Source organism: Heloderma suspectum, chromosome 16 (assembly GCF_057233095.1).
Source record: "Heloderma suspectum isolate Gila_16-S chromosome 16, 16-S_ref, whole genome shotgun sequence".
Taxonomy (NCBI): Eukaryota; Metazoa; Chordata; class Lepidosauria; order Squamata; family Helodermatidae; genus Heloderma; species Heloderma suspectum.
This window is the reverse complement of record NC_139473.1, coordinates 8,920,209-8,941,671: the sequence shown is the minus strand read 5'-3', so window position 1 is coordinate 8,941,671 and position 21,463 is coordinate 8,920,209. Positions and strand designations below refer to the sequence as shown.

The following is a 21,463-nucleotide window of genomic DNA, read 5'->3' as shown; positions in this document are numbered from 1 at the left end:
GTCTTCCAAGCCAGTGAATATACCCAAGGTCCTCTAGGAAGCAAGCCAACGCTCAGCTTTGAAAGTAATGGCCTGCAGAGTGAAACTCAGAGCACAGTGCAATTTAGTACTATTAGAAGAACGAGGTAGGCAACTCCAGCATGTCCACTTTTAACCCCTGCCTGCCTCCCCCGCCATGGGCCATACTCCTGCCACCACACTACTAAACGTGGCAGTGACGACCCAAGATGGGAACCGCACAAGAATTGGGGGGCAGGCACATGTGGCCTGTGTGATTCTTACCCCAAATTAGAATGTGGATTTGATCTCACTAGTTAGGGAGCCTTTTCCCCTTTGCAACAGTTTTTCCAAGTCTGTGAAATTGTCACTATCCAAAATACAGGGTTTGAGAATGCCATCTTTTTAAAAAACATACTTTATGCCAAACACCTGCAGCTTTCAACAGGCTAGTTCCACAACTAATAGAAAAACAGGTTGTTTATTTCGGGGGGGGGGGTCATAGAAGAAGGTAGTTTCTTAGTAAGGCAGAGCAATGCCTTGGAGGAATTGTACTGTAATGACGTTGTACGAATATTACAAATACCGTTTGTTTAAAAGCTGTATGTTTCTAGGTCTGATAGCCTAGGAATGTAAAGGAAAAAAAAGATCCCAAACTAAGGCTATAATAGAAAGAAATCCAAAATTAGTTGTTTTACAAATTATACCATTGTGTGTTGTGAGGAGAGTTAGTTCTGGATGTTGGGTCCTGGTGGAAGCCCAACATCTGCCATGGATTCTTTGTGTAACTTTGGACCGGGTATCCACTTGAGAACTGCAGTGCTGTGCCTAAATGTCTTTCTCTTTTGAGCTGGAAGAGGCCAGCAAAGATAAGGGGCACTGTTTTGTACATGGGATGTTTCTGCCTATGCTTAAGGAGTTGTGTGTGAAGTTAGTAGTTTGCGAGAGTGGCATGCGGGTGCAATTACAGGCTTGTCCATATTTGGACGTGCGCTCGTCTCAGTGCTTGCGCACTCAGGGATCTCGGGATCCTAGAGGTGGGCGAGAAATGCATACATTTGCAAACATAACACCCCCAAAGGTGCACACATTTAGAAAAAAAATGCATACAAAAATGCGGTTCTTAAAAAACGTGGCACAAAATGCATACAAACTTTCCTATGGACTAAAAAATAATTTGCAGTCCCAATATGGAACTGGGGCAGAATGAACTTAAGCACTGGAACGAAGAATGAATACTTAAGTGAAATCAAGCTTGACAGATTTGCCCATCCCTACTGTGTCCTCTCCAGACCACATAGCTAGCCTCGGAACTAAACCAACAAAAATCCCGCCTGTGCAGTAAGGAGCAGCAGTCAACAATGTGCGGTCTCAAAAGATTTTAAGGCTGGCTGCCTTTGAGGGTAACCATTGCGGGGTAGAACCAAGCCAATCGGCCCATCCCATCTTGTGTTCAGCAGGAGCCAACTGTTACAGTCCTTGATCGCTGCTGTCCCTAAACGCCCTCCCCTCTGGTGAATACGGGCTCTTGAAAACGCTGTGGTAGTGATGGTGAAGGAATTCTATACTAAAGCTTCCCAGGCTGTGATCCAGCAAACAAACGCTGGTCTCCTCCTCCTCCTCCTTTCCTTTGTACTGGTGAACTGTTCTGCAAGGGCATGAAAACATTGGAGAAGGGCTGTCTTTGGACAGGAAAGCCTCAAGGAATCCTCTCCTGGTTCCAAGTGCAAAATCATCCAGCAGCAGGGCTCCAACTCTCCATGCCTCAGTCATCTGTTAACAGAAATGATATTGCAAACTAATTGCAGCCAGAGAGTTCACATTTCATTTGCTGGTTTTCCTGGTTTATTTTCAAAGTTTTCTGAACAGTAACACAGGGAGGAAAAAAACAGCAAGTTAAACAGATTATCAACAGTAAGCAACAGTCCCATTTAAATCTAGCTCACATATCTTTCACTTTTGAATTCTTGAACATGGCAACCAGATACACTACAGTTTAAGAGTTTTCTTTACAAGACTGTTAAAACTTTTCCACTGCATTACCACATTTTGCCCCTCCAAACTGCAGCAACTCACAAAGTTCATTTCCCTCCCAGCCCCAAATACGTAACATCAGCTGTTGCTGATACTACAGTTAAATCTTTGTCAGATGTACAATATACTGCAAACTTTTACTACAAGATAATTAATTTAATTAATTTATTACATTTATATCCCGCCTTTTTTCCTCCTTAAGGAACCCAAGATACTGCTTATATGTTTAGCTTTACAAACTTTTAAGATCAGGATCCATTAATCCTTTGTATTGCATATGCCAGGATCCAAACAACCATAAGCTGTTCTACCTGGCCAACTGAAACTTGAAACTTAAAAGGGTTTTAAAAGTAAAATGCATTTGTGATATGATTTAAACAAAAGCCAAGCATTCCATCGGAGAAGCACAAGACATTTAGATCCAGCTAATGCTTTCAATATTCACTTTGGATAGCTTTAAGATTACCCCATGCCATTCCCCATAATCCCCCAAACTGGGAGATATTTATGCAGTGCACGGCTTTGTAAGGCAAGTAAAATAGGTAGCAAGTGCATGGCAGCTTGCAAATAAACTGATATGGAACTCTTCACATAAATGGTTTGTTCAAAGTGGAAGCTGGAAAGTGGCTTGACAAAAGGAGGGAAGTTATGCCAGCATAAGGGTAAGCCAGGCAAAAACCACCACTCAGTAGAACTACATGGAATTTGCCTACATTTCCCCCTCTGCCTTGCCTCGCCCTCCCAGTTATTTCCTATTTTAGATTCTAAACAACAACAAACTCCTTGGGAGCAAGGACTGCTGTATGTTGCCCTTAACTCTGCAGTATGGTGTACAGATGGTAAGATATTAACTATGAACTCTAGTGCTTCACAGGTCCTCTTTTATCCTTATAGCACCCCATAATTTCTTATCTTCGTGGTGCAGATGCAGGGGCCAACTACAAGAACTAGTGTGCGCAAAGCCATATCACTTTGTGGTAGAAGGGACATTTGAGGTTGGGCCTTTTAGCAACAACACTGTACCAGAAAATAGAAAGGAGGTGGTGAGCAAACGGGGCAGTGAAAAATGATCTTGTATGGAAAGAACAGAGTGGGAGATGTAAGAGGCTTAAGGAAAAACTTATCAGCAAGGTCAAAAATACAAAGAAGTTTCAAGCAAAAGGACTGTAACAAAAGGACAAGCAAAAGAGGTACAGAATGGGGAAGACAAAAAATAGTTTACATCCTTGACCTTTTCCTTAAGCCAATGGAGGGAATCACAGAACTTTCCATTTGTGTATTAGAGAAATTTGCTTTTGGGTTTAAGCACAAAAGGAATTATCCGTTTGTCACCTTGAGAGATTTGGGAATTACCCTTGAGTTACATAGCACTGGGCATATTTTTTCTCTGTAAAGCTAGGCTTTAAAAGCCAGATTTGTCTACTCTGCATGGACATTAAAAGCAGCCCACATTACCTACTAAGCATAGACTGGTGGCAGCATTGCCTTCCTTCTCGCCTCTGGACCACAGAAAAGCTTCCGCCTTTGTAAATTCAAGAGTGAAGGCAGCCTGTGTCAACGTTAAGTTTTTTATATCAGTGATGTTTCAGATCTGTGCATTGATGTGCATACATGCACACATTAAATTTGCTCCTGGTTTTTTCACAAACATGCTTGAATTTAGGACCCCAAAAGCTGTTTCTACACCTAGAAATGGCCACTGCCCTCGGGGCAGGTTCTGACTCCCCTCTGCTGCATTGGCTTGATTTCTTTGCATCTTTTCCAGACTTATGGATGCGTTGCCAGTTGCTGGACAGATAATTGAGAGGAATTTCAACCTTTTAGAACTGAGGAAAAAACTGCACAGAAGTGGGGAAACCGGCAAATGGTTGAGGGGAAAGGAGGCATGGCCATCTGAGGAACTGCAGAGGGCCAGATTGGGACCCTGGGCCTGAGATTCTGCACCCCTGCTCTAAGAAATGCAATCCTGTACATCACCCGAAGGATCATCACTGGTGTTCTGACTCCTTTTTAAAATGCTTTTTAAACATGCATTCTACCAATGAGCTATTCAATATATGAGTGGAAGAGAAGAAAGCGGCAACACTAGAAAGTATATCCTTCCTAGCGCACATTTACTAGCAAATTTGTGTTTTCATTGGTTAGATTAACCCATTTTGCATCACTATATTTCATAAAACAAGCCTTCCCCAACCTGACTACAGTTCCCACCATCCCAGCAAGAATGGTCAGTGAGCATGTTGGCTAGGGATGATGGGAGTTGCAGTCCTACACCTCTGGAGGGCAGCAGGCTGGAAAAGGATGTCCTAAACAATTCTCAATGGGGAAAAATTTGGACCACATCACTCTCCCACTTCTGGGCTAACATCTATAGCCGGCCAGTAGCCCTTGGAACAGGGGTGGGTAATTTGTGGTCCTTCCCGTCACCACTGGCTAGTGCTGATGGGAATTCAAATCTAACATCTGGAAGGCCACACGTTCTACTTTACACCTACTTTAGAGGGTCTATTTGGTTTCCAGTTGCTGATCCCAACTCTAAACTTAGGTTCAGAAGTACTACCTTAGACATAAACAAAGACATCAGCAGCTTTGGGGGCGGGGGGAGTCTAGGGCAGCCTTTGCCTACGTGGTGCCCTCCAGAGGTTTTGGCCTTCAACTCCAATCAACCCCAGTCAGCATGGCCGATTGTCAGGAAAGGCAAGGAGTTGTAATCCAAAACATATGGAGGGCCCCGGGTCTAGGGAGTGCTTCTCTAGTAGTGAACGATGACAAGTAGTTCTAACAATGAGTAAGCCGCCAGGGGAGCTATTCTTCACCATACCCATGCATATACAAAAACATCTAAGTAATCGCATCACTTTGTTTTCCACTAAGCATAGGCAAATTATTGAAGGCTATAATTTCCATTATTATGCGGCAAGTGTCATACTCTAGGGTGCTGGATCAAGCGACTGAAACCTTAAAAGGCTGACAACCCTTAGCCTCAAGCGAAGGGCCCAGGTGTTTTATACAAAAGCAAATCACAACATAATTATAGACCTGACATTGCTTCCCTGACACCAATATTTAGCATTCCCCTTACTACATCTAGGAGTTTATTTCTTGGGCTCTTTTAGCCGTTAATAAACAAGAAAAGCCTTCCTCATTAGCATCTTATTTGCCTTGATAAAAGTTATATAGCACCACCATGTAGCAGTTTACCCAAGAGCCTATTTTCAATCTACATCTGAGGAAGTTCAGTGCTCTACAGTAACACTGAAACTCTACAAGGGGGCTTAGTAAGACATTTTAAGGCCAGTGACTTAAATAAGGTTTTGTAGCTGTCGTGATGTGTTTCAATTAGTTATCACCCCAGTGTAACAGGGTTTTCTCAACAGCAGATGCAAAAGCAGCATCTTAAACCGTGTGTACATACTCCCCACACCATCTGTATCTTAACAACCCTACAAGGAAGGTTTGAGATTGGCCCCAAACCCAGTGAAATGTATGGCCCAGTGGGGACATGAACCCAGTCTGAGTGTAATACTTCCTCCAATGAATCACATAATGCAAGGGGAAACGCCCCCCCCCCCACAACGTGATTGACCACTGGACCATACAAAGCATTAGGGTCAATCCAAGGCCCCTTGGATTTGCCTATACTCTTAGCATCCTTAAGATGCTGCAGCTAATTCTGTACCCTAAGGTCTTTTTAGTCCCAGTGACCTGATTTGCACATAACATTGGCATAATTTATTTAATTTCTATACCACCCAATAACTGAAACTCTGTAAACCATCTACAAATGTCCCATTCTTAGGTTAGCGCGATGTCCAAACCCAGACACACTGGGGACAATCCCAGAATTAACCTATGTGAGTTGTTTAACCCATGAACAACCCAGACTGTGTGGGTTCGGTCATTACACTAACCACCCACAAACAGGGTGTTCGCAAGTTTTTATGCAAACTGGATGTAGTTCATGTGTGGTGTGCATCCTGGCAAAAGGTGGGTTAATTAATGCACCATTTGCCACAACGACATGTGAACTGGCCCAATGTAGACTCATCTGATTTTGAGGTGCTACTGTTGGCTCCCGCCACTTTGAATTAAAAAGCCGGTCTTGTACCTATTGCATGTTAAGTCACACAGCTTTACAGCAGTGAACTCAGGAAGTACTGAACTGGACTACCACATAAGCATCCTCAGTACCTCCAAATTACCAGAAACATGAGGTTGCACTTGTATAAGTAACATTTACTGCATACACAGTTTCTCTTCCCCATCCCAGGCAAAACATATCCCAAGCTCATGTTGGTAACTGCAAATGTTTCTAGCTGCTGGGCTGCAATATCCTGGAAGTGTGTGCCTGTGGGGGTTACAGTCTTACCACCTTCCTCACCTATGAGAAGCTTCAGAGCGGTGAGATTTACTGCTTATCACGGAGAGTGGGCTAATATGGCCTAATATTCAATTTAGGCCAGAAATGTGTGGCTCATTCCTGTCACTTCTGAAAGGTGTGCCTGTGAGACAGAAAGATCAATTGCCTTGTTCCCTCAGGAGGAACACAGAACCCATTCCAGGTTCGTCTAAACGTCAGAGTTGGCAGCATTGGACCTAGAAGACCACAGCTCACGGGGTGGCCTTCGGCAAGTACTGCCATTGATCTTTCAAGAGACTTCTTTCAGTGGATTAATTTTTGATCCAAAAGTGCAATCTTCCAGATTCAAAGAGGTCTGAGGCAGAAATGTTAGGCTATGGAACTTACAATAGTCCGTAGGCAATTCACATTCTCCAAGGACTATTTACGTAAAACTAAAGCATCAGCTTTGTCAACTAGTCTCACTTCATACAGAAGTCTGAAACTCTTACCTTGTTATCCAAAATCTGCATTCACCAATGGTTGTGTGAGCCTTTGAACACTGCTTTATACCACACTAGAGCAGCAGGATTTTGGGGGGCTGTGAACACCAGCTGCATGACCTCGTAGGATCCAGGAAGCTCAACTTCAGGAGGGGCCACTCTCAACCCTCCGCTTGGCTCACAAACTGTTCCCATCATAGGCCTACTGCCAGTGATCCAATGCAAGTGAATGGGCCACAGAATACCCATTTGGGCCCAGTCTTACTTCAGTTCCCAGGCCAAGGACCAGAGGAGCTTAAAAGCTGAATTCATCATGGCACAAGACAATGTAAGAGGGTATTATTTAATACAACAGAACGACCATGCACTTTTTTATAAAATTTTATTTGTTGAAAGAAAAAAGGCAATAGCCAATTGAAAACCTACTTAATCTTAAGACTCCAATTTCTTTTGCGTCTTTAAATTTAGATAAATGACTTATTGGTTTAACGTTTTTAAACAAACCCCCCTTTTCCCCTTTAACATTTACCATCTACTCGTGCTGAATCCTTCCAAGGAGAATGCTCCAGCGTACCTCTCCAGGTCCTTGCTTTGCTCCTTTTACCAAAAAATGACAACTCCATCGTGCATCTTAAGGGCTCCAATCGTCAAAAATAGGAAAAATCTTTGGAATAGCCAATTGAGTTGAATAAAAATCCACACGAGTGCGGTTTGGTTGGGGCAGGAATCCACTCCTATGTTCCTGGTAATTTGATCCCGCTCCATGAATCCTTGCAATTGATCCTCCCTATCCTATCCACATTATGATTTGAATCCAATGATCCAGCTCCAAGGATTGGGATCCAGTGAGCCCTCTCCAATCCAAACCTTTATAACCAGCAAAACCAAAAAAGAGGAGGCAAAAAGTTAGATACCGTAATGAAAAATAGGATTCTGGGGAATGATCAGTTATGTCTGCCGTTGAATAATAAAGATGGGCATCGATAACTATCAATTCCCCAAAACAAGCTTTTGTGTTGTGAAGCTCAGATTTTAGCAATGTTAATCATTTGGAGGAAACATTCTAGTATTTACACAGGGTAACTGATAATGCCAATATATCAATTCCTATGTGGCAAATTACAGGTTTTGTGGTTCCAAAAAGTTTTATGAAGTAGCAAAAACTTGCTGCTAAAGCTATCCACCTACTGCATATCTAAACTAAAAGTTCATTGTACTCAGTCTGGAAGGTAACAAAGTTAACTGAAGTATCAGTGAGTCAATTATGACTTAACTTGAAGGGGGTGGGCTTAAAAAAAGAATCCCCAGAGGTGTCCTCCCCCTCCCCATTACTATAACTGCTTTCATTCCATTACTTTTAAGAAGATGAAACAGCAATGCTATATCAGTCACACAGAGGACATGCAGATTTTAGCAGTATTGAGATTATACTCACAGGTTTGAAACAACCTGTGTTTTGGGGTAGCACCTATAATCAACTGCAGTCACTCAGTATACCCCCACCCCCAGGACTGGAAGAATCACCCAGGTACATCTAGCCACAATTGCCATCATGGTGGTTAGACGACTAAAGCTAACTAAAACATGCCTAAACAATAGAGAGCAGGTGTATGTATTAAGCGCGTCTCTCTGTATAAGGTCAATACTGCCAATTTAATCTGTGACAATAGCACTTGGAGTCATACCATTGCCTCCATTATTGATCTGATCCTCCTCAATCCTCCTTTTGACAATCCTAAAATGATTGACATGTGCTCCACAATCCTTTAATCCAAAGCATTCTTAATCCATCTCTTCAGATATGTCTACAGAAAGACACATGAAAAGGCAAGATAAAAATGTAAGCTCCCCCAGAAGAGACAAGTTAAACCCCAAACATCCCCATCCCCAGCTTGTAGAAACCATAGCTGAACAAAGACATTTTATACAGCGATACCACAGTTGGAAGAATGTGGGCAGCAAACTAACTAGAGAGAGGCCTGCCTAGGACATGTTAAAATACAATTAATGAAAGACGTGAGGGAATGTTGATGTTAAGGAGCAAATACTCACTAGGGATATTATACAAGAATGCAATTCAACACTTTAGCCAATTTTGAGTAAAACAGCTTGAATTATTTTTTTTTAAAAAGAAAGACTGTACGGAGTAAAGGAAAACTGCATACAACATGGAGGGGTTCTACAAAAAGGAGCACCATTAAGGATCATTTATGTACGGGAACGTGATCTGCTGTGACGGGGTGAGTAGCGTGGAGATCCTCTGCTTCTTCTCGGGGAATAACTGCGACTTCTGCTGTTGCTTCGGCTACGGCTTCTGCTACGACTACGGCTGCGAGAACGAGATCTTCCATAACTTGGACTTCTTGGGCCATCAACTTTAACACGGATGTAGGCAGTTTCTCCCTATCAAATAGACACAACTTTCGATTGAAAGGTCTAAGCTTTTGAGCTGTCTTTGCAGGCATGCTGACAGACTGAAGATCTTTTTACAAGAGCCAAGAGGAGTCTCATCACATCTCCCTGCATAACATCTTAAACGTGGGATGACCCAACTAACTTTCTGCATTTGTTAGTGCTGCAAACAGACTGCACCTCCTTACCTTCAATCCTATTGTATCCAATTGCAACCCTGTGCATCCAATTCTGGTCAAAATGTTAAGTGGAAAACCTACCTCATGAGATCTAAATTTAGTGTTATCCAGCTTTCGCACTGCGTAGGTCATATCTTCTTTCCGTACAAACTCCACGACACCAGTTCCATCTCGGAAAACATCAGCATAACATACATCACCTGCTTCACGCATGTGATCCTTTAAATCCTGCCAGCTTCCACTGGGAGGCAGTCCTGAACAAGAGACAGGTTGCAAGTTATTTCCAGTGAAATCCTAGTAAGGCAACATGGAGGCCTTCCAGAACTTCATCTACTCAACGTAAGTAGTGTGTGTATCTCAAGCAGAAATCCATATTCTGCAATAAGTGGCAAGCTACATGTTTACAATGAATTATTAAAAATACATACATTCTGCTTTCAAAAGATTTAGGATTTTTGGAAGGGGTGGAGTAGCTAAGGTTTATGGTTGTAAGGAAGGCAGCAGAAGCTCCTTCAGAGTAGGAACTCTACAGGGCACCGAAGCACCAATGAGCCACTGCCAACATGTTTTTCAGTTTAACAAGACCAAACAACCACTTTTTCAAGTAGAAAGATAAGATCTGCAGGATGCCAAATTCTGTGCTACTCACAAAATATGACTGCCCAGACCACAGTTGGAGGCTTGTATACATTTGATACAGCTTTCACGCATATCCCACCAATAATTCTATGCTTTTGCTAGCTGGACAAGCCACCATTTTCAAAGCTGAAAATAAACAAAACTGTTTGATCTCAAAGGGATAATCAACTTACCTGATACTATCACTCTGTACTCCGAACGCCTGGATGGCGGTCCATATCTGCCCCTCGGGGCCCCTCCACCTCCACCGCCGCCGCCTCCCCTGCCAGTGCCCCGACCACTTCGAGGGAACTCCACACGCAGACGGTACCCATCATAATCATATCCATCCCGTCCATACACAGCATCCTCGGCATCCCTGCAAGAATGGAGAAAAAACACCCTGAAGCCAGAGCAAAGCTGAAAAGCTGGCTGCACTGTAGTCCCTGCAGGAACACATCCTGCTTTGGCTTCCAGGCAGGCCTCTCTCACTGCCTTGCCTCTTACGTCTATGAAAGCAAGACAAAGAAGAATCCCTCTCAACGGCACTACAAATACATGTATTCGCTCTACTGGTATTCCATCCCAACCCTAATGTTGGGGAAAGACAGGAACTGCCACAGGAGGCAAGGTTAATTCCATCTCTTTTAACTGGCGAGGACATTCTTATTAAGACCACCTTTTGGCATCTAAGCTGATTTGCTGCTGAAGCCGCTTTTTGTCCAGTGGGTGCTGTGATTTTTTCTTACTGATGTTTTTTTATTGGATGTGTCTGATTAAATTTAATGTTTTAATTACAACTTCCTTTTATCAGTATTTTATTGTTAGTTGCCTTGAACAGTATTTTTAGTGAAAAATCATAATATTCATCTTTGTAAACCACTCTGGGAGCCTTTTTCAGCTGAAGAGTGGGGTAAAAACACCCCTAAATAATAATAAAAAAATCACAAGTTTAATAAATTAATAAATAAGTAAATGGAATCAAAGTTTTGAAGGAGTGTTGGGTACAGGAGAAGCAAGCACCAAGGGGAAACCAACACTGGTTCCAAATATCTTATGACATAGAACTGCTCACCTGAACACAAGGACTACTGTTGGGATGGTGCAGCACAGTATCTACAGGCTAGGGAACAAACAATGCAACTTTAGTAGGTCAAGCATGGAATATGACCCACTATCGGTTTAGGGAGGGGAAATATAGATGGAAAGACCAACTAATTTATACAAGGGATCTCTGGCCAAATACACAGTACTGTATTCAAAAGCTAGACGGCTGGTTGAGATCAAAATAAAGGAAGTGTTCGAGTTTGTGCACTGCAAGTCTTCTGTACTTGTATGTTATGTATGAAAAAAGCAGGTGAGCAAAACAGTTACTTCTACATAACACAAAAATATTCCTTTGAGTAACTAACATACTTTGTGACCCTGTGTTCATGGTGAGAAATTTAAGGCAACAGTACAGAATATTCCTGAATGAGATATTTAATGTCCTTGTTTCTGACATTTTGTTAATGTGGATGCTAAACTTTCAAGTTTTAAAAAAGACTCTAAGATGATGTACAAAATATTAAAAAGTAGTTAGGACAGCTTTCCCCATTTTTTGTTCACAACCGAGTATGATTACTTGCACTGGGGACAGGCAGGGAGAAGAGAGCTAAGACTTGCTCCAAGCAGGGATATTTTGTGGGAGAGGCAAGAGAGGAAGACAGAACTTCTAACAGATTCAGTCTGTTATACTTGCCCCTTTACTAGTGACATAACCCTACCCCGAGTAATTTACAATCTGTATTTCAACGCTGATCTCTGTCTTAAGATCAAACGGTGATGCTTGATCTTAAGACAGTCTAAACAGTAAAAAAAAAAGCATGAAACAAACCTTTAAAGTCTGCAACTCGATGCACACTTACAAGGAAGTAGACTGAACTCTGAACCATTCTGCATAACGTGTAGAAAACTCTGAACTGCTATCACTTAGACTGCAGATTGGGTGTGTACTGTATGTAAAAAGCTCCCTGTGTATAGTAAAGTAGCACCTCCAGATGACTCTAAAACCTCTCTTCAGTGTATTAATTTACTACATGGATAGAGCTTTTTATGTGTGAGAGCATTAACTTTTTATGTGGGAGACCTGCTACATTCCAGAATTCTTTTACCTTACTTTGTATGGGTAGATCATCTCTCACTAGGGCTTGTTTCCAAGTTAAGTCACACTGTATTGTGCTGTAAGGTTGCTTTGTGTTGTTTGTATGAATACCTCGGGTTGATTCCAGATATAAGAAAATTGTATGTGCATCTCTCAGTACTCCGAGGTGGAAATTATTAAAATGCTTCCTGCCTGGGCAGCAGGACCTATGGGGGCCCTGCCCCACCCTCAGGGATTGCCCAGGTTACTTCTCTGAAATTGTCATTCATAAAAACGAATTATCTAGCCATTTTAACTGTAGGCATGCGAAGAAAAACATGCACAGTATTTTACCCAAATGCCTATTAAGAATTAAATCTGTTGTAATCCTCCAGGGTTCTAACTAGTGCTTTCAAAGGCATTGGGATAACTGACAAATACCAGACACATTTAAAAATTCTTAAAGTTTAAACTTTTACATTAGTACTTAATACCAGCGAGACTGGACTTCTACACACATTTGCGTATTGGGATAACTAGGTTACACCCAAGCCTAACAATACAGTTACAGCAGAAGCAAACACAAAATACCAGTTTTTTTTCTGACTAAAAACAGGAGGGTGACCAGAAGCAAAAAGGAACTGTCCTCCAATTCTTTTAAAAGTACAAGTGGAAGTTTCCATAGACACAGGTTCTCTCAGTCAAAAAACCTTCTTCAACTCAACCAGCTACAGTACAGGAGCCCTTACGTCCCTTGAGATACAAGCAAGAAGACAGGAGATTAAAACAAATAGAAGTGGGTCCTACAGTGCAAACTGTAGCCCATCTACATTTTAAAAGATATCTACCCCACCGTTCTGCACAAGTTTCTAAGGCAACTAAGCAACATTAATCAGTGTGCTGGCTTTTGACTGTAGGCTATATTTTTGTAACAATTAAAAATAGCCACAAAAACACAGACAGTACAGTAAGAAAAGCACAAAGTAAGATACATTATCCACTAAAAGCATGGAAGTTCAGCAGGAATCCTGGGCCAGAAAGGTTTGAAGGGAACAGGCTAAGCAGTACGCACTTTCAAGCAAACATTCTCAGGGTCAGGCTCATTTTAATATTGATAATCTGAAGCAGCAAGAAACGGCGGGGGGGGGGCAGTGTGAAATCCTAAAAAATGTTTGTTTTTAAATGCATCGTATGTAAAACCAAAGTAAACATTCACAAAACTGAGTGACACACAAGAACTCCTTTTATTACATTTTAACTCCATGTTTCAGGGCAGCGTGCCCAATCCCCCCCCCCCTTTAAGCTCCCAACCTTGTGAGGCAGGCCAGGCCGTTCCACCATAGGGCGAGCTTCATGGGTGACAAGGCAACGTTGAATCCTTTTGTCCTCACAACAGGCCTGCAAGGTAGGCCAAGGCAAGAGGCAACAACAAGTCCCAGGTCACTCAGGGTGAACTTCAGGGCTGAGTGGGGATATGAACCTTGGGCTCCCCAGTCTTTCAGAGGGCACCCTCCAGATGTTTTGGATTACAACCCCCATCCACCACAGCCAGCATGCAGGTGATGGGAACTGAAGTCCCACATATCTGGAAGGCAGCACACGGGGGGGGGGGGAGGCGGCTCTAATTACACTTATACTACTTAGGCTCTGGATATCCTGCGATTATTTCTCCTCCCTCCCACCCTCACGTCCTCCTAATGACCAAAACAGCCCCCATCAGCCCCAGCCAGCACACGGGCGATGGGGCTTGCGGTCCCACACATCTGGAGGGCAGCACATGGGGGGGGGCGGCTCTAATTACACTTATACTACTTAGGCTCTGGATATCCTGCGATTATTTCTCCTCCCTCCCACCCTCACGTCCTCCTAATGACCAAAACAGCCCCCATCAGCCCCAGCCAGCACACGGGCGATGGGGCTTGCGGTCCCACACATCTGGAGGGCAGCACATGGGGGGCGGCGGCTCTAATTACACTTATACTACTTAGGCTCTGGATATCCTGCGATTATTTCTCCTCCCTCCCACCCTCACGTCCTCCTAATGACCAAAACAGCCCCCATCAGCCCCAGCCAGCACACGGGCGATGGGGCTTGCGGTCCCACACATCTGGAGGGCAGCACATGGGGGGGGCGGCTCTAATTACACTTATACTACTTAGGCTCTGGATATCCTGCGATTATTTCTCCTCCCTCCCACCCTCACGTCCTCCTAATGACCAAAACAGCCCCCATCAGCCCCAGCCAGCACACGGGCGATGGGGCTTGCGGTCCCACACATCTGGAGGGCAGCACATGGGGGGGCGGCTCTAATTACATTTACGTTAAGGTTCTGGGCATACTGCGGTTATTTCTCCGCCCTCCCACCCTCACGTCCTCCTAATGACCAAAACAGCCCCCATCAGCCCCAGCCAGGACACGGGGGATGGGGCTTGCGGTCCCACACATCTGGAGGGCAGCACATGGGGGGGGAGGCGGCTCTAATTATACTTACGTTAAGGTTCTGGGCATACTGCGGTTATTTCTCCGCCCTCCCACCCTCCACACGTTGCTTTGGTCCCCGGGCCCCCCTGCCCCTGCCCCGTTCTCCTCATGAGCGAAACGCGGCCAGAGACCGGCCTGCGCGCGTCCTCGCGCCTGCCTCACCTCGGGTCCTCGAACTCGACGAAGGCGAACGGCGGCCCGCCGCGGCGGTTCTTGAGGTCGATGTCCCGGATGGCGCCGTACTTGTAGAAGACGTCCTCGATGTCCTTGGTGCGGATGTCCGGCGGCAGGTTGCCCACGTAGATGCGGCAGTCGTTGTTCCCGGCGGGGCCGCGGATCACGCCGCCACCAGACATGGCGAGGTCGGCAATGGCTGCGGTTGGTTGGTCGGCGAGCGTGAGGAGAGAAAAGGAGGAGCAGGGCGGGAAGGAGCCCGAGAGGGAGAAGGGGAAAGAAACGGGGATTAAAAGGATAAAACTGACGCCAACAGAAAACGGAGAGGGAGGAAAGGGCTGGAAGGCGGGTGAGGGAAGGCGGCGGCGGCAACAGCAGCAGCGGCGCCTCCTCTTCTCGCTTCTACTCCCACAGCCGCCACAAAATGGCGCCCGCCTCACGCGGCCCTACCTGCCCTGCGCAGGGATCCTCCCGCGCTGCCTGACGTCACGCGGCCGGGGTGGAGGGAAGCGCACACGCCTCACACACACGCTGCCGCGTTCACCGCTCGCTACTCGCCACATCCGCCTTCCGAGCGCGCATGCGCCGCTCTCCGGGGGAGGGGGGGAATGAAAAAGTAGTCCCGGCGGCTTCTTTCCTACTCGTCGCTTGCAGGGGCGCGAGGAGAGGAACGGTACAGTCGCCGCCGCCAGGTACGCGGGTGTGCGAATGAAAAGTGGGGTGGTGGGGGGGGGAAGGGATACTAATAGGTCTCCCGTGTGAGGGACCTTTCCGTTAGCCCCGAGGGACGGGGACCGTTAAAAGTTTACGCGAAGAAGATCCGGCTGAAGGGGGAGGGAAAGTGAATGTTGGCCCACAATGCATCACGCGCGAGTCGCTTGGCGCCAAGGAGAGGAACATTCCCACAATGCATAGCGAGCGAAGCGTTCGGCCAATAGGCTTAAAGGCAAGAGAAGATAGGAGACCAACCCCCCCCCGCGCGCGCGCCGCAAAACCCGCCTCAGTATAGTAATCTGACGTAAAATTAAACAAAATTAAAAAAAAAAATAATCGTACCTTTAAAACCGAGGGCCGTTGCACGTATCACGTTCAGAAAATTGTGCACGCACCTGAATTTTTAGAGTGTACCTCTGAAATTTTAACGTGTGGATGAGATAAACCCGTGTTGGGCTACACAGCTCTCATGGCGGCACAAATCGTCACAAAGAGATTGACTGCAGGGAGCCTACGTGCAGGGGTTATGTGGGACAAGCCCAGGCTTGCTACCGGTTAATATATGGAGTAGAAGGGCCTTGGGCCGCTGATAAGGAATATGTAACTTGAGGTAAAATCCTAAATGTGTTCAGACAGAAAAGGTCCTATAACTCCCAGTATTCCCCAGCCAGCCTTGCTGGGGAATGCTGGGAGTTTTAGGACTTTTTCTGTCTAAGCGTGCATAGGGTTGTGCTCCTGCTCAGTTTTGTGACCTAAAGTGTATTATTATTATTATTGTTAGTACCATAAAAAGGTAAAGGTGTCCCCAACCAGTCGTGTCCGCCTCTAGGGTGCGGTGCTCATCCCCGTTTCTAAGCCGAAGAGCCAGCGCTGTCCGAAGACGCTTCCGTGGTCATGTGGCCGGCATGACTGAACACCGAGGAGCACGGAACACTGTCACCTTTCCCGCCGAGGCGGTACCTATTTACCTACTTGCAATTTCTTGCTTTCGAACTGCTAGGTTGGCAGGAGCTGGGACTGAAGACGGGAGCTCGCTCCGTCACGCAGCACTCGGGTCTCGAACTGCTGACCTGCCGACCTTCCAGTCTGCAGTTCAGCGTCTTAACCACATTTATCAAATCTGTATTGCTCTTTTTCCCTAAATTACTTATATCTTTGTACTTGATTGTCCAAAGCTGCTTGCATTGTATTGTTTATTGTTATAACAAAATACAGTGTTACACATCAGATAAAGTGCTACAGATACATAGCAGTATTTTTTTTAAAAACAAGAATTGACATTCAACTACACACAGCTCCTCATGTTGTGGTTAACAACAGAAACAAGCTAGAGAGCATTGTCAGGCAAGGTACAAATAAAGTAATAGCTTAAAATAATTTTCTAGCTAGACAGTTATTATACGAGTACCCTTATGGATTGCGAAGAGAAAAGGCACTGGAAAAGACCCTGATGCTGGGAAAGACTGAAGGCAAAAGGAGAAGGGGACGGCAGAGGATGAGATGGCTAGATAGCATCACCGATGCAATGAACATGGACTTGAGCACGCTCTGGGAGAGAGCGCAGGACAGGAAGGCCTGGCGTGCTCTGGTCCACGGGGTCACGAAGAGTCGGACACGACTGAACAACAACAACAACCCTTATGGATAAATACAGAACAGGATTCAAAACTGGTAGAAGACTGTAAAACAGCTTTCCAGAGTAAAAATGTTTTCAAGCGCCATCTAACAACAGGAAAGGAAGGAGCTTGTTGGACCTTCACGGAGAGAGAATTTCACAGCTGTGGAGCCACCACTGAGACAGCCCTGCCCCTGGCATCCGCCAAGGGGATCATTGCTAATAATGGGCCAAATAGTGAGTTATGAGGTGAGGAAGCTAGCCCCAAATTCATTTCATTTTGAAGGGGAGGAATGCTTTTGTTGCTATGCTTATGAGAACAGCTAGCTTTATTAGACATGTTCATAGGGGCAAAAGAAGGTTGAGAAGGAATTCTATCCACAGCAACAGAAGTCCTTAGCATTTTCCATTCTCAAAGTAGCCCTCAAAACATCTAGTTGCCCACTGTACCAGGAGTCCAGCACCTCCTACCCCCAAATCCAACCAGCTTTCAACAAAGAAACTCCCAACATTAGGTCATCATGAAACTACTAGAGATGTGAGTGTTTTACCAGAACCTCACCTCAAATTATTTTTTTATTTCTCACATTCCTCCAAAGAGCTCAAAAACAGATGAGTGTATCCTCACAAAAATCCTGTGAGATAAAAGCCCTTGCCGCCTTTAAACACATTTTGTAGGACTGCGGAGAAATAAAAGAAGTATTGGACAGATGTAGTTGAAAAGAACATAAAAGAAGTATAGACATTTAGTACTGGACGGTGTAGTTGGAAATGTAAAAGAGATGTAAATTACTAACAGAACCTACTTTAGATAAGCTCGATGGTGTGACTCAAATAAAGAGTTGTAACTATATGGGAAAGTACCTTAAAGTATAAATGATGATGATGATATTTATATGCCGCCTTTTCCCCAATACTGGGACTTATAGTAAAAACTTACTATAAGAGACTTTGGGTGGAATATAAAATAAAAAAGGACTCTTTGGAATGTTGTTATAGCTTCATACAGCACTGGAATAGGAACACTAATAAAAATGTTAAGAAGATGGTATTAAATGTAACTTAGGTACTACAAAAAATCAGACATAACTTGTTTTGTTTTTAGAATTTGGGAAACCGAAGGTGAAAGCCTTAAGATATGATGATTGAGGGGCTATTTGATATGGTAAAAAACCTGCTATGCCTGCATAACACCAGATACTGTCACAACAAATATTTGTTTGTTACATTTATATCCTGCCTTTCCTCGGAAGAGCCCGAGGTGGCATACATAATCTTCATCTCCATTTTATACTCACAACAACCCTGTGAGGTAGGCTGAGAGTCAGAGACTGGCTCAAAGTCGCCCAATGAGCTTCATGGCTGAGTGGGGACTAGGACCTGGATCTCCTGGGTTCCAGTACAATGTGTAACCACTACACCACAATGGTAAAACGCAATGGAGATGCTGGCGGAAGATGGTGCTAGTGTAGCGTCTGTGCCAGAGAAAGCTAAAACAAGGTTTGTTGTTTCAGAAATAATTGTTTTTACCATCTGCAAATTTATGCAAATACAATAATAATTAATCAACTAAAATTCATAGGATGAATCAATCACCATATTTTCACTCAGGCTATAGCCGTACATTTATATTATTTTTGTCAGGAGCTGCTGGCAGCCTTTGGGTGTATGCACATCTACCATGTTGTAAGCCAGTGAATGATGTGCTGCACTATTTGGCTAGGCAGCGTAATAGCCTCAGGCCCCAGGACTGACTTCACACATGCAGGCTGGACATTGGATCCTCCTGGACAGGAAGGAGTATAAGAGGGCTTCCTGTTTCAATTGAGCTTTGCTTGGGCAACAAGGTCTTCCTGAGTTCTGGTGTGTCCCCGTATCCTTTGTCCTTCAGCCCTGACACCTGGTTTGCCCTTCAGGCCTGACCCCTGGCTTCCTCCTCAACCCTGCCTCTTGGTTTGTCTTTTGATCCAGGCTTGTTCTTCTGTCCTGCCTCCTGGCTTGTCCTTTGATCCTGTCTTGCTCCTCAGGCCTGACTCCTGGCGTGCTCCTCAAACCTGCCACCTGATTTGTCCCTTGATCCTGCCTTGCTCTTCGGTCCTGACTTCTGGCTTGCTCTTGAATCCTCTCTCCTGGTTTGTGCTTTCTTTCCAAAGTACTCTTGAGTGTTGATGGTAGGCTTTCTCCATGGTTTCTGGTTAGGCCAACCCCGTCATCTGGGAATTATCACCAAAGAAATGAGGCTGCCAACCAGTATCTAAAACTCCTTGAAACACTTCCAATTCAGAGTGGCATTGAGCCATCTGTGTTTTCTGAATCCTGCAAGTGAACAGTGTGAGGAAATCAAAGCAAGCTGGCAGGCTTAAACCAGCACTGCTGATAATTATGCACATTGTCTCGGTACTACCTGAGTGAACCTTCTGCCCCATATGTCAGGAGTTACTTTCCGAAAGAATTGAGCATTGTGGAGAAATGCTGTTTATATGTCTGTTTATGCTTCGTTATGTTTAAACACTTCGTGTGACTTCTGTGCAGCATAGTAAGAAGCAGAGACATCACCTTGCCGACAAAATTTCATCTAATCAAAGCTATGGTTTTCCCAGTAGTAACGTATGGCTGTGAGAGCTGGACTGTAAGGAAGGCTGAGCGCTGAAGAATTGATGCTTTCGAACTGTGGTGCTGGAGAAGACTCTTACGAGTCCCCTGGATTGCAAGGAGGTCAAATCAGTCAATCCTAAAGGAAATCAACCCTGACTGCTCATTGGAAGGACAGATACTGAAGCTGAAATATTTTGGCCACCTAATCCGAAGAGAAAACTCCCTGGAAAAGACCCTGATGCTGGGATAGATTGAAGGCAAAAGGAGAAGGGGATGGCAGAGGATGAGATGGCTAGATAGCATCACTGATGCAATGAATATGAACTTGAGCACACTCCGGGAGAGAGCGCAGGACAGGAAGGCCTGGCGTGCTGTGGTCCATGGGGTCACGAAGAGTCGGACACGACTGAACGACTGAACAACAACAACAACAAATAATGTGATGGTCTACAACTCCCATAAGCTGGCTGGGGGATTCTGAGAGTTGTAGTCCAACTGTCAGATGTTGTAGGCTGGTGTATGATGCCTTAAACAATTGTGGTTGCCTTGGTTATGGTGACTTATGGAGGGAGGCATTAGGCAGTTTAAAATGTGTAGGGGGAGAAGTTACCTTGGTTTTGATTGGTCAGGTAGGTCAGCAAAGATTATTGGTAGTTGGGAATTCCATGAGGAACATGATTGGCCAGGAGTTCTTTAAAAAGGTCAGGGAGAAGTCTGTTAGAGACAGTTGGTTAGTGGATGGCAGAGAGTTGGGGTTACTGGTGGTTAGCTGCAGGGAACAGTGCTCAGAGCTGGGGGAAAAGAGAAAGCCAGTCTGAGAGAACTCTTGTGGAGGAGGACCTGAAATATGGAGCTGGTGGCTGTGGAAAACAGGAGGCTGGGCTGCGAGGTGGTGATGTTTCAGGCAGGCAGAAGAGCCCCCAGCACCAAGGGGTTTCGGTCTGAGGTCTGACCAAGGTAAGCTTCAGCAAGTGATTCCTGATACAGTGTCATCATCCCCAAAGCCAGAGGCAACCGGAGGGCTGAAGGCAAACTGCTATACAGCATTGATTCCTGACAGTTTGGTAGTTTCTTGGCTTTTGTGCATTTTTCCCCATTTGAAAAGGTTGAAATACTTCTCCTAAGGCTTAGTTACTATCAGTAAGAGGTTTATGCTGGTACTTGGGGTAATTTTGGCTCCACCCCCTTAACTTGTGGCCTCACCCACCGCTGGGATCCAGCTCCTGAGAGCATCTCTGAAATTGAATTTGGCTCTCGACTGAAAGAAGTTCAACAGCCCTGAAGTAGAGTCTCCAGAAAAATGGCAGAGTAGAGCCCAGTGTGGAGTGGCAGGAATAGAAATGGGGCTTATAGGTATGGGAGAAAGGCAGAACTCTCTCCTCTGGCAAGAGAAGCAAGGTTAGCAAATTACCTCCCACTATTCTACTGAAGTAAACAAACTGGCAAACATCATAGGCGAAAGCAGTCCACTGAAGGCCCACTGAGATAAAAATGTCTTTTCTTTCCAGTGAAGAAGACTTAAAGAGGGGGCTTATGGGTTTTGGGTTGTTTCCGCCCTTCCTCACAGAAAAAGTCCTGTCTCTTGGGCTCATCCAAGAGATTTTTTGGGGTGGCAGCAAGTGCAGGGATTCAGAGCCTGCTTTTAGTGCCTGCACAGGCTTATATGGGAATAGGAAGTCC

The 21,463-nt window shown here is 44.9% G+C and overlaps 1 protein-coding gene across 3 annotated transcripts; it reads right to left on the bottom strand.

Annotated features, from left to right (window-relative positions):
* Positions 1-462: 462 nt before the first annotated feature.
* SRSF1 (serine and arginine rich splicing factor 1) lies at positions 463-15,280 on the bottom strand. 3 transcript variants are annotated; one of them, XR_014786146.1, is made up of 7 exons: positions 14,848-15,280; positions 10,277-10,461; positions 9,546-9,718; positions 9,069-9,276; positions 8,559-8,678; positions 7,403-7,740; positions 463-1,770 (listed from the first exon to the last, which is right to left on the bottom strand). XR_014786146.1 is itself a non-coding variant. In XM_084822836.1 (5 exons), the coding sequence occupies exons 1-5, from the start codon at positions 15,039-15,041 to the stop codon at positions 8,656-8,658; spliced, it is 762 nt and encodes a 253-aa protein (XP_084678962.1). In that variant the 5' UTR covers positions 15,042-15,280; the 3' UTR covers positions 7,182-8,655. The 3 variants fall into 3 exon arrangements, 1 of the variants encoding a protein (XP_084678962.1); XR_014786145.1 differs by lacking the exon at positions 463-1,770 and having other exon boundaries at positions 7,182-7,740; positions 9,090-9,276; XM_084822836.1 differs by lacking the exon at positions 463-1,770 and having other exon boundaries at positions 7,182-8,678; positions 9,090-9,276.
* Between the last annotated feature and the right edge of the window lie 6,183 nt (positions 15,281-21,463).

What these genes read in the sequence shown, in the direction of transcription:
- SRSF1 (XM_084822836.1), bottom strand. Translation starts at nt 15,041, where the DNA reads ATGTCTGGTGGCGGCGTGATCCGCGGCCCCGCCGGGAACAACGACTGC. An exon ending in GTACAGAGTGATAGTATCAG is followed by an intron (nt 9,719 to 10,276) that starts GTAAGTTGATTA and finishes TCTCTTGTTCAG; the next exon opens with GACTGCCTCCCAGTGGAAGC. An exon ending in CTAAATTTAGATCTCATGAG is followed by an intron (nt 9,277 to 9,545) that starts GTAGGTTTTCCA and finishes TCTATTTGATAG; the next exon opens with GGAGAAACTGCCTACATCCG.